Source organism: Danio aesculapii, chromosome 11 (genome assembly GCF_903798145.1).
Source record: "Danio aesculapii chromosome 11, fDanAes4.1, whole genome shotgun sequence".
Taxonomy (NCBI): domain Eukaryota; kingdom Metazoa; phylum Chordata; class Actinopteri; order Cypriniformes; family Danionidae; genus Danio; species Danio aesculapii.
The window spans coordinates 30,450,077-30,464,324 of NC_079445.1; the positions used below are offsets into that span (position 1 = coordinate 30,450,077).

General features: G+C 34.3%; 1 protein-coding gene across 1 annotated transcript in view; it reads left to right on the forward strand.

Annotated features, from left to right (window-relative positions):
* The window catches only part of nhsb (Nance-Horan syndrome b (congenital cataracts and dental anomalies)), a 99,518-nt gene that overhangs the window by 19,952 nt on the left and 65,318 nt on the right, over positions 1-14,248 (forward strand). Inside the window, 1 exon segment of the mRNA XM_056468118.1 lies at positions 10,287-10,307. Coding sequence (XP_056324093.1) covers positions 10,287-10,307 — 21 coding nt within the window.

Consider the following 14,248-nt stretch of genomic DNA (forward strand, 5'->3'; position numbering starts at 1 on the left):
CTAAAGTCTTTTAATGTGCCCTAAAATAAAATATAAATGGACTAAACCATTTCTCAGTTGGGATTGTCACCATAATTTAACTATAAGGCTATTTGTGTCAGTTTCAGGTTGCTCTAAAGTAATCACAGCAGTGGGTCCATTTTATATTTCAGGTCACGTCCCATTTTTAATGGGGTAACTGAGATGAGAAGTGACAGCCTAAACCAATGGGTGAAGACTTGACCAGTTAGCCCCTGCTGGTAGATGTTTTAACTACAGCGTTCTGGCAGAAAAAACAAAGATGTCTTCATCTTTCTTTTGTTTGTTTTATGTCAGTATTTTTGTTATCTTATGTTAGTATTACATGTAAGCAGCTCAATTTAAAAGGTTAGTTCACCCAAAAAATGAAAATTCTGTTATTATTACTCTCCTTCATGCAAACTCCTGAGATCCTAAGAGCAAACCTTACTAAAAATAACCATGCTTTTATTAAAGTAATGTACTATTAGTATAACCACAGCTTTACTATTATTACCATACTTAATTTCATTGTGGTTAGTTTAAATTTTTTAATTTGTTAGTTTAAAGTTTAAAAGCAAAATTATAGTTCATTTGTGGTTAACATTGCTTAACTTCAGTAAGTGTGGTTTTATTTCTAGTAAAACTATAGTTTCATTCAAGTATGCGATGTCGAGAGATTTTATAATAGCTAAAACTACACTTTAAAACATTCTTGGTTCCACATTAATAATTTGTGTTGGGAAAAGTTGAAAGAATTAAGTTAACTTATTAGTTTGTACATATTGAAGTGGATTGAACATCAAACAATTAAGTTGTTCCAAAAAACACCTCAAGAATAGTGCGGTTTCAGCTCATTTTAAATATGTAGTTAACATATTTTTTATGTAGTAAATATGTAGTAAACATTTTTTTTAGTGTACTGCATAATTTGTCCTAGAACGGCATTAGAAACAACAATATTTTTGCAAGGTAGGATAATTTATACTGAACTTTTTTCCAGGGTAGATCAAATCAGATCTGAACCAATTTTTTAAATTGACCCCTATATTGAATGTTGAGTATTGATTCTTTTCAGTGAATCAGTCAAACAGGTATAAACGATTAATCTGTTTAAAATCACAAGTATAGTATTTTCCATGTTTACTATATGTAGAACAAAAGTTTTGAATTAGATACATATTTTTTTAAATCAGTTTATCCAGACTGTCTCAATATTTTATGGAAAAGCTTTGTAATATACAATATTTGTAATCGGCATCTCTGTACTTTTACTTAAGACATTTTTACAACAATAGCACAACATCTACCATAATATTGCCTTTTTTACATAAAATTTGGCATAAGAGGGTGGCTAGGTGGTTTGCACTGTTGCCTCACAGCAAGAAGGTTGCTGGTTCGAGTCCCGGCTGGGTCAGTTGGCATTTCTGTGTGAGTGTGGGGTTGGGTACCGAAACCCAGTGCCATTATAGCACCGGTACCTTTGTAACCGGCATGTACCGGATCAAATCAGCATATGAATTTCAGTGCCTAATTTCGGTGCCACTGGTGCTGCGACAAGGACGTAAGAAGCATCAAAGGGTGCATCAAAGGCACACATAGGTACGCGTTGTCACACCATCTCTAAACATTTAATTTTAAACAACTTTGAGGAATACGGACAGGTGATGTCAGGCGTTTGTTCTCGTTGCGTAGGGAATGGATGCACGCAACGCACGTACGCAGTACAGTGCATTCGGTGAGCGTGAGCGGCTCTCTTCAGATCAACATGCATGATCGCGTTCATCAAATTTGCTTAAACTAAGCGTTCTAAAGCGTATTTTACAAGCAAGGATTCTGACACAGCAACGTGCGCACTTGCTCTCTCTGTCAGTGATGGTGCTGCGCGCATTAGCCTAGTTCCCCGCATTTGTCAGAGTTTGACGCCCAAATTGACACAGGTAATAGCGATTTTAACACTTTTAATATAGGAAGTGCTAGGCTATGCAGAGACCATTATTAATCAGAAATCTAGTGTACATAGTTTTGCGTTAGGAAATGCAGTATTGAATTTACAAACAGTCGGCAAGTACCAAAGAACAGATGTAACACATTGATCAAACATAGTTTTCAGTCTCGCTCATGTAAGTCATATTGAACTCGTTTAGTTTTGCCTTCATTCATTTTTGATTTTCGTCTTCAACAAATAATTTATTTACAACACATTTTTAAACATAATAGTTTAACTAACTCATTTCTAATATCTACCTTTTTATCCTCCCCATGGTGACAGTCAGTGCATAACATTTTACTAGTTATTTTGCAAGACAGTTGTATTGAGACAAAGTCCCTTTAAGTATTTTATAGTCTTTTATTCAGATTAAAGTGTAATTTAATGACTTAATCAGTTAACTGCGAAAGTTGAAATTAGTCAAATTATATTTGTTGTGTATATCAAAAATATACAGTAGATATTTCTTAAGGAGGCTAATAATACTGACCTTTTTTATTATTAAAAACTGCTTTTATTCAAGAAGTAAAAAATAAGAAATATGACTTATTATGACTCCAGAATAATTATTTTTTAGGAAACACTGTGAAAATGTTCAGAAACATTATTTTAAATGAATGGGAGGGCAAAATAAATTGACTAGATAGTAGGCCTATCTGTATAAGTTTACAGGTGCAACAATGTCCCTTGAGATTACTGATAACCATGTAAACATAGTCACAAGCCCCAACCCTAGAAAAAAGGAGTTCAGTATTTTGGTGACAGCCTTTCCACAGGTTAATAGTAAGCTAATGTAATTTCATAATGCAAATCATAAATTCATGCTTACCAATAAATGATCAAAGGAAATATATTAATGCAATTCAAATATATAAAATATGAATTGATGTTTACTTTAAACTTAAATTATATTGTTTTATTAAAATTATTTTTTTAAAGATTTTGTCAAATAAAAGATTTTTCTAGAGTCATAAACCATAATTTTGTGGCTTAAGAGTATCGGTTCAGGCACCGTTTTGGCACAGGTACCATTTTAAAAGTATCAATTTAGCACCGGAATCAAACTAACCCCAAATGATACCCAACCCTAGCTATAGTTGAATTGGATTAACTAAATTGGCTGTAAAGTATGAGTGTGTGTGTGTGTGTGTGTGTGTGAAAATGCGAGAGTGTATGGGTGTTTCCCAGTACTGGGTTGGGGCTGCAAGAGCATCCGCTGCGTAAAACATATGCTGGATAAGTTGGCGGTTCATTCCGCTGAATGACATTCCAACCTCTGAAATAAAGACTAAGCCAAAGTAAAATGAATGAATGAATTTTGGAATAAGATGTAATTACCAAGCCATATGAGTATGCTCTTCATCGAGTAAAATGTAGTTTTTCTGTCATTTCTGCAGCGTGACAAACATTGTTGTTGTGACTCGTGAGTGAATATCACTGAAGTATGTGCTTAACTTTGGATTGCAAAACAGCGTGATCTTCACAACAAACAACACCATGATAAGATATCTTGTTAGTTCAGAGAGAGCGAGAGCGAGAGGAAGCTTCTGGTTTGGGCCTGCTTGGTTTTTCTTGCCTGTGTGTGTTTACTTTCAGACTATAATCAAGTCTTCTGCCTGGGAGCTGCCAGTAATCTCGGCATACCTTTGATCATGCAGCTATGATGATGAAACAAGCAGAATTCAAACATGTGAACCGAACGAGCTCAGTTTTTCCCCCCTCTCTCCTTGTGGATACACAGCTAGAGATAGAGGGATTTATATTGATGTGCCCTCGTATTACATCTTTGATGGTTTTCAGTCAGGTTACGCTGGAATGACTGACACTGTACTTGTATGTGTTTTTATGGTGTGCTGCAATGCTCAGGAATTTTGGGAATTTTTCATACCTCAGAAGGACACCTTGGGAAATCATTAAGTGCCTCTCCGGATTGACTGGATGTATAGATGGGTTAAACTGGAGTTCGGCTGGAGCTGGCAATCTGCCCAGACTGAGCACAGTTATGCCCTGCAGACAGTGAGAGATGTGTCTATCATCATTTTCAATTCCTCTACTACTTCTAGTCAGATATATTAAACCATAAAGGGACTTTAAAAGACCAATATTCAATTAAATCCTGAAATTATTGCTTTGTCAGCAACAAATGCGATTTAAAACACTATAAAAATGAGTAGTTACTTTAGGGAGTAAACCTGTTACCTTAAAAGTGACAAGTAAAGAAGAAGAAGATGAAGCCTTTATTTGTCACATACACTGTTACATGAGGCGAAATTGGACCCCTTCGACTATACACAAACATCACACATTTCAGGGGAAGACAGATCAGATAAGAGGTAGCTTTAGAAAGAGTAAATAAGATCCATTAGGGGAAAAGAGAGGCAAAAAAGCCCCTCCCAGACTGTCCTTAAAGTAGAGCTGTATGAGATCTGTGGAAAAAAAGCCCCAGCAACGTTGACTTATTAGCCCCCCTTTGAATTATAATTTTTTTTGAATATTTCCTAAATGATGTTTAACAGAACAAGGAAATGTTCACAGTATGTCTGATAATATTTTTTCTTCTGGAGAAAGCTTTATTTGTTTTATTTCGGCTAGAATAAAAGCAGTTTTTAATTTTTTAAAAACTATTTTAGGGACAAAATTATTAGCCCCTTTAAGCATTTTTCGATTGTCTACAGAACGAACCATCATTATACAATAACTTGCCTAATTACCCTAACCTGCCCAGTTAACCTAATTAACCTAGTTGAGCCTTTAAATGTCACTTTAAGCTGTAGAGAAGTGTCTTGAAAGAGATCTAGTAAAATATGATTTATTGTCATCATGGCAAAGATAAAATAAATCAGTTATTAGAGATGAGTTATTAAAACTATTATGTTTAGAAATGTGCTGAAAAAATTTTCTCTCTATTAAACAGAAATTGGAGAAATAAGTTAACAGGGTGACAAATAATACAGGGGGGCTAATAATTCTAACTTCAACTGTACTTAATATTTTTAAGGCAACAGGTTTACTAACTTTTAAGTAAAGCCAACTAATGGCTTTAGAAGCAACAGGTTTACTTACATTTATAAGTAAAGTCAACTAGTTGCTTTTTAATATTTAGAAGTGTTTCTTCCCAGTCATTTGGTAATGATTTTGGATTTCACATTACAGTAATTTTAGCTTTTTAGAGCAAATCCATTTGCAAATTCTGTCCCTCACAAACTGAATTTTGATACTAAAAATCAATCAAAAAATGCTCAGGGGTAGCTTAAATAATGTGTCTGTGGGTAAGGGATTCATCAGAAACAACAGCAAAAATCAGTCTTGAGACAGAATTGCCTTCATCAGGGTAACAGTAACTGTTTGTGTAACATGCACCAAATCTTTATATCAGGATAGTTTGTAAATTAGAAGCATTCAAAAATATACGTTTGTCTGCCATTTTTTTTGCCAGAATAAACGTTTTTGGCCTAATGTTTGAAAGAAAAGGAAAAAAAAACAATCTAAACTGTCTGTTTTGTAATTTTACTATATTTCTATGAAATAGCAACACTGTAATGCTGTGCAATGCTGTAAAATGCACAGTATTACTGGTGTTTTGCTTTTCAATAATACTGTAAAATTTACAAGTGCACTGTAAATTAACAATTACAACTGTGCTGTAGTTTTACAGCACAAATGCAATTATTGATGTACAGTGTGTTTCAGAAGTGTGTTACTGTAATTTTTACAGTAGTACAGACACCTTTTACAGTTTTACTGACAAAATTTACAAGCACACTGTAAATTACAACTTTGCTTTAGTTTTTTTTTTTAAACTATAACAATATTCTGAAAATAGTATTATTTTGCTGTTTAAGTTTTGCTAAAAAGACAGTATATGCTATTTAATAATAAACATAAGTATAAGAATATAAGAGTTTTTATATTTTATATATTTAAATTTCTAAGAATATAAACTCAAGTCATTTTTTTTCAATTGGTCTTTATTTCTATAGCGCTTTTACAATGTAGATTGTGTCAAAGCAGCTTAACAGAAGTTCTAGTAGATTGAAATTGTGTCAGTTCAGTTTTCAGCTTAGCACTGTCGCCTTAATAATAAGAAATATTTTGAAATATTTACAGTATGCTTATTTACAGTGAATAAAATAGAAATGCCTTTTTTTGTATAGTCAAATCTTCAAACTATGTGTCCATCTTTATGATAATAAACTTTCCAGTGGGAAATATCACTGTATCTACTGTAAGAAAAACTTCTGGTTTATTCATTCATTCATTTTCTTTTCGGCTTAGTCACTTTATTAATCAGGGGTCATCACAGCGGAATGAACCGCCAACTTATCCAGCATATGTTTTTACGCAGCGGATGCCCTTCCAGCTACAACCCAGTACTGGGAAACATCCATACACACTTATTCACACAGATACACTACGGACAATTAAGCGTACCCAATTCACCTATTGCGCATGTCTTTGGACTTGTGGGGAAGGCTGGAGCACCCAGAAGAAAACCACACCCACACAAGGAGAACATGCAAACTCCACACAAAAATGCCAACTGATCCAGCCAAGGCTTGAACCAGCAACCTTCTTGCTGTGAGGTGATCATGCTACCCACTGCGCCACCGTGATGCCTAAACTTTTGGTTTACCATAAGAAAATAAAAGTAAAAAGAGTGGATAATACTTTTAAGATTAGGGTCATTTCCAACCTCAAAACAAAAGCATAATTTAAAATACAGATTATATATTATTATTATTATTATAATTTTGGGCTCCACCAATATCTGAGATTTCTACCTATAGTAAGCTCTGTACTAAGTCAACAATGGGTGTTGTTTAATACTTTCAGGATGACTTTTATTATATGCTTTGATCCAATTTAAGTGTTGACTACTGTATACAATATAATAAAGTAGTTTGTGACCAACTATAATAAGCTCTGTACTGAAGAAATAACTAATTTATCTAAACAGTAAAAGATTGGGACTCAAGGATGAGGGCCAGTAAAAGTAATTGAGAAAAAATGATCTCTCCTATTCCATTGGCTTTGCTAATGGCACAGAAATGAGTGTGAATCCTCCTCACTCTCAGTGACTGAAGGAAAAGCTCAGCTGTGTCAGAGGAACAGAAGGAGAAGTGTTTATTTGGCCGCTCGTGCTGCAAGAGAGAGAGAAAGACTGAGGGAAAACAGAGGAAAAACTTGGCTGATTGAGTCACAACAGAGGGAATAGCCGTAATTAAGACAGACAGACAGAGGGAAAGAAATGAGAGAGGGCTGTGATGATGACAGTGCATCAAAGCTGACACTGTAAACAGGCCTGTTGTGTTTGAGCCGTCTTTAATCTACTCCAACAACAGATCAATGAAAGTCCCTGTGCAGTAATGCTGTTTGTGGCATTAAATGAACAACTGACCTCTTATTTCATTTACAAATTAATATTTGCTGAGGCAAGTTAAATACATAATTATTGAATATGTATTTTTAAATAAAGGAGATTAGTAGTGTTCCAACTTATGGTTTTCCGAAAACTGACCTGGAAAATTTTGAAAAGTCCTGTTGACTTAACATTGGACCAAATTTTATGACCTCATAACTTTCCACCAGACTGTCATACAGACTTAAGGTTGAGCTCATTTTACTCAGACTACCAATCTGCCAATCACTGATGACTTTTAAACTTAGTAGCCACACCCTAGCAACCCCTTAACACACCCTAGCAACTGTCCCATAGACTTCCATTGTAAAAAAAAAACTGCTATTGAGTTTACATTGGACATACTAACAACATACCAATTCATACTAGCAATATACTAATCATACTAGACACATAGTAACAATTTACCAATCAATGCTAACAATATATCAATCAATACTAAAAACATACTAGAAACATACTAACAAAGATACTAATCATACTGGCAACATGCTAATTCATACTAAATTCATGCTAACAACATGCTAGTTTTATTATTATAGTTTTGCAAAAACTGATGGCAGCTGTGTATGAAATGAAATATTCATAATATTCCAATTTAAAATATTAACAACTGACTATGGAAAAATAACCTCTTTTCTGATGTTATATAGATATTTTTTTTAAGTATATTTTTATTATGCTCACTGAAGTACAACATCTTGTATTATATTATATTATATTATATTATATTATATTATATTATATTATATTATATTATATTATATTATATTATATTATATTATATTATATTATATTATATTATAACAGATGACAGCTGTGTGTAAAATGAAATATGCATATTTAAATATAAATATAGAAACAAAACCAAACAACTGAGGATTTTTATTTTCTCTTTGAGACCGGGCAAGCTATATTTATCCCTTAACAAAAAACACATGCCACTTTGAGAAAGGAAAGTGAGCCAGAAAAACAACTCATTCTTATGTAATAGTTCTAAACTGAGTTTGCTTTTCTGTGGGACTTCAAGAGCCGTAGGGAATAAATCTCTTTTTGAGAAGTTTTGACCATGTCCAAAAACCATTTCACTGTACAGTACAGCGTTATAGGGTGTGACTAAAGCAATACGGCATCTGGTTGAAGACCTGCCAGGAACATTCTTACTGACTTTTGGCATTGTAGTTGTTTTTACTAGGGTTGCTTTGTTTGATCAACTACCGATCGGCTGATAATTCCTTATTAATACTTTATCAGTAACTTCTCCATTTGTCAATCTCATGCGGACGATCCCAGAAGACATATGCATCTGTTGTTAATTCAGATATGCCTGCACCAGCACCGTCTTAAACATTTAGACAGATAAATTAATAATGCTGCTAATGTATAACTGTTGACCATTCTGCATTAACAGCAGCAGTTCAATAGTCAGCAACCATAAAAGATCTCAAGCATGCAAGAGTCTCTTCTGAAATTTTCATTTCCTTCAGTATTTTTCTGGGTCAGTGTTGCTGGATTTTACACTTTAGGAAAGGTGAACCTTTCACAAAAATACACAAAATAAGCAGATTTGGCAACACTACTCTTAGAAAAACAAGCAAAGGAAATGTAAATAAACAACATCCAACAAATAAATATTTGAATGTCTGGAATGTAATTTATTATGTAATTGTAATTTATTAATTAATTGTAATGAATGTAATTTATTATGTATTGAATGAGTTTTTACAATTTAGATGACATGCTTGATAATAAATGAAATTAGAATAAAAATGAATAATGCATAAAGCCTGGGTTATAATTACCATCAATCTATCATTAAGCATCGAAGGCTCTTTCCTCATAAGTTTTACTATGGAAAATTATTTAGTGAGCCTGTTTTTCAATAATGCACGCCCTCCAGCCAATCAGAGTCAATACTTTCAACAGACCATGGAATAAAATCATTTTATGCACATATAGTTCTAGCTTTGATCACAGCTCGAAATAAATGCGCTCCCCCAAACATTAGTAATAATCATAGTAAATCAGTGACAGTTGCCGGAGCCTTCATTCCTCTGTTTAATCTCGAGGACACTGATGTTTGCTACAGCAGGGAGCTAATGGGGATAAATCAACTCACAAATCTGCTTCAAAATATTGGTGAAAATGTAGCTAATATTATAGTATGAGCTATTAGATATGCCTGTTTCATTTAAGTGCACAGACATGACCTCTCTCTCTCTCTCTCTCTCTCTCTCTCTCTCTCTCTCTCTCTCTCTCTCTCTCTCTCTCTCTCTCTCACTCTCACTCTCTCTCACTCTCTTGAATTCATCCTTTCTAAATCAAAATATTAATGTCTGAGAAAATTGCTAATCGGATCATCCCTATAAATATGATCAGTAATCTGAATCTGAAACAGGAGTCCAAATCCTAATCGAGAGCACCTATCATTTTTTACACCACACTTTTTAAAGTCTGTGTGAACCGGAAGTTGCTAAGACTTCAATTTCAGTATATTGATGTACTTTCATCGGAAACAGAATATTGAATAGGGGCAGGGATTTCATTTGTGCATAATTACCTCATAGCAAAGTAATTGGGGCGTGATTAAGAATATTTATATAGAATTGCTAAAGAAATCCTCAAGTTGACATCAACAAAAGGGCCGCCACTCTAAACACAGAACAAAGTGGTCAGACTTAGATCAAAGATTTACAAAACAAATTTTTTCCAATGGATTCACTTGCACGGATTAGATTAATAATTCACCTTAAGAATAACAAGCTACACAAAATAAACATTGTGATTTTTATATCACGCAGACTTTAAATATAAATAATTAGCTCTTTATTTGACCTATAACAAATCCCTTGTGTCTTTTCTCCTCGCTTCTCTGCTCAGGTTTCAGGAGCATCTCTATAGGTAAGTTGTTTGTCAAGTGTTGAAGATAGTTTTCTCTAGCAAAGACTGTAGATCCCCATATGTAGTTTAGAGATGTCGTGTATGTGTGTGCTTTGTGTGTTTGTGTGTGTGGTCCTAAACCACACTATTTTCTCAACAGATAAATTGCGTCCTAAATGGAGCACTATTGACCTTATTCTGCAATGCGGAAGTGCGCTTGTTTTTGCGAGTTTTAGAAGTTTTGATTCAGTTGCTTATGGGAGAAATAACTAATAAACAACAGAGAAATGGTCAAACTGCTTGCTCTACAAACAAGTGTGTTCATGACTATACATAAAAAGTATTATAATATAATAATAATATTAGTTTGCAGCATAACAAGCTGTTTTTAATGTCTAAAAATCAATGGAAGTGAATAAGAACGGAAGTCTCGAGCCAAAAAGATTCGAATGGCTGCACCCGCTCGTAAGTAAAGAATAAGGTCAATATTATGCACTTGTACACCCAACCATGTGGTGCCATTTAGTGTCATCCCAAATGGAGTGCTAACGTTTTTTACTAAACAGAAATTCAAATCGTTTCCCAGATGACGTTGAACGGTTGCAAATTAGTGAAATAAATGACCAAACTACCTATGAGTACAAACTATGGTATGAGTACAACAGCACTCGCATAGGAGAGTTTTATTTCACAATCCAATATAAATAAAGTGACAACCAACCTCAGTGCCTGATAGCTCAGATCCTTCTGCTACACAATTAAAAATATCAGTTAATTAATAGTTTCTGTATTTTGTGGTTCACATGGTGTTTTCTGTTTATATAGGGTTGTGAATTGCATTATGGGAGTAATATACACTACCTAACAAAAGTCTTGTCACCTAACCAAGTTTTAGGAACAACAAATAATAACTTGACTTCTAGTTGATCATTTGGTATCAGAAGTGGCTTATATGAAGGGCAAAGGCCTCTAGATTGCGCTTATTTTACCAAAATAAAATATGATCATGCCTTGATTGTTTATTATTTAATTAGGACAGTAAGGTCTGACTTTGCTTAGACAAAAGTCTTGTTACTTAACAGAAATAATATACAGTATAGAATATAAAGTCATGGTGTTATATTAATTATAATTAATATTGTGTATGACTGCATCCATACTTCTCTGCAATGACTCAAATAACTTATTAATAAGTTATCTGGAATGGCAAGGAAAGCGTTCTTGCAGGACTCTCAGAGTTCAAGATTCTTAGCATTCATCTCCAACGCCTCCTCCTTCATCTTACCCCAGACATGCTCAATAATGTTTATGTCTGGTGACTGGGCTGGTCAATCCTGGAGCACCCTGACCTCCTTTGCTTTCAGGAACTTTGATGTGGAGGCTGAAATATGAGAAACAGTGCTCTCCTGCTGAGGAATTTGCCCTCTCCTGTGGTTTGTAATGTAATGGACAGCACAAATCTCTTGATTCCTCAGGCTGTTGATGTTGCCATCCACTCTGCAGATCTCTCGCATAACCCCATACTTAATGTAACCCCAAACCATGATTTGTCCTTCACCAAACTTGACTGATTTCTGTGAGAATCTTGGGTCCATGAAGGTTCCAATTGGTCTTCTGCAGTATTTGTGATGATTGGGATGCAGCTCAGCAGATGATTCATCAGAAAAATCGACCTTCTGCCACTTTTCCAAATGATCAACTAGAAGTCAAGTTATTATTTGTTGCTCTTACAACTGGGTTCGAAGACAAGACTTTTGTAAGGTAGTGTAGAGAGAAGTCTGTTTAATAACAGAAAATGAATTGGCAGCTTATTACCAGGTCTTTGTACCATAGTTTACAACACAAACACAGACAATATATCACTTCAAATAAATCAAAATGTAGACAAAAGTCACTTTTCAAACAATTCAACATCAGAAATATCAAGATCCTATAATGCAATTCAAAAGCATAAATAAAAGACAAACTTGAATCACAAAATATGGAAAACTGCTAATTTACGAATATTTTTTACAGTACACGTGAGCAAAGCTGTTTGTTGAGTGCGTGAAGTGTTTTTAAAGGTTGAATAAGTGCATCATTCGGGTATTTAAAGTGCACTAATTCTTTTGAGATTTTCTGTGTGAATGTACTAATTTTACTATTTATACTACAAAATGCCATAGAATAGTGCATTAGTATGCAATTCGGGATGCACATATTGCCTTTGTAAAGCATCTTACAGCACTGCTCCCAGTCTAAAGAACAACTGAAAGAGACGTCCTGTGGGGTCACATGATGTTGAAGTCATATCTGGACAGATATAGGGATATCAGCATGAACAGATTAGGAGCAGCTTAAGCAGAACAGACACCAAAAGCAAAACGCAAATCCGGGCTCATTAGTTGAGGAATTAACTGCTATTACTCTATTACTGGGGCACAAATTAAAGCAATCTCCAGCCAGGAAGCTGAAGCGCACAGTCCAAACATCCCCTACCCACGTGCCAATGTGGATTGTCCTTTTTATTTTGACTTGCCCTCAATTTCAGATGTAGGCTTATTCATCAAATGCTCCAAAAGACTGGAAGATATTTTCTGTTATTTTAGGATCGAGCACATTGTCGTTTTGTTAATAGGATTTATTTGTTTGTAGATTTTCTTTTTCATTTTAGTTGAAGTTTTAGCAATTTGGTTTTGTAATATTATTAGTCTTGTATGTCGTTATAGTTTTTACTTATTTTTATTTTAGTTTAAGTCAATTAAGCTTTAAGATTTTAGCAACTAGCTAAAATAAAGTTGATGGTTCTTACATTATTATATTGTAAAAAGCTTTAGTTAACCATATTTAGACCTGTCACGATAAGGAATTTTTGTTGTACGATATACTGTCACAAAAATTGTTGCGATAAACGATATTATTGTCATTTTGAGAATTTTATGCCACTTATTATAGAGTGATTACACAACATTATATATGCAAATAGCTATAAACACTTTCAGGAAACTAAGGCTTTTCATTTTTAAGGTTATTTAGATTTTGTATTTGATGTAAAAAATTATATATATGTCATATTATATAGGGGTGTCAAAATTAACAGTTTCTTTGATGCAGACATGAACATTTCAGTATCAGTTCAGTAATAATCATAACCGGTTATTAAGTACTGACATCATTTATTACATATTTATTACATATGAGTTATATGGTGAGGGAGAAGACCCTGATTAATTAAAACGCTCCAACTACTTAAAACGCAGACAACTGTACACAATTCACTGCTTGTGAGTTTGCTGGACAGTTTTTCACTGACAGGGAAATACATCAGAAGTTCTCTCTCTCTCTTTCTCACTCTCTCTCTCTCTCTCTCTCCCTCTCTGTGGCCCCTTTGACCTGCTGGCCAGTTCGTGAGGTAATGTTTTCATCTCTCGGCTGTTACAGCAATAAAGTTACTTGTGGATCCAGACACAAGCGTGTCTGCAGAGCGACTTTTCTTCAGCGCATCGCCGTCTATAATGGATCAGCTGTGACAGCTGTTTAACATCAGTGTCTGTGTCACTGTTTGCTAAACAACGACAGAGCTATGCTGACCGTTAGAGCCAATCGCAGCCTTTTCTGTTGTGCGCATGACCAATCGTAGGCATTTAAGAAGTCGCTCAGCAACGCTCAGACAGGAAGCGTGATAATATTTTCATTTATTTATTTGCTATTAATGCTCATGTTGTTCTGTGCATGTACTTTAGTTTTGTTTGATACAAGTTTTCTTTGAGCAGGTAAAATTAAAGATACAGTACATATATCTGACTGCTTGTATTAAAGGGTTAATTGTATAACAAAATAATACATAAATATATTTATAAATTATACATTTTAATACAAGAATTACAGTGTTGCTAAGTAAAATATCAAATTGTTTATGGATAGCATCGTCAATACACCATGATGCACCGAGATATCGAATTGAACCAAATTGATGGCATGAG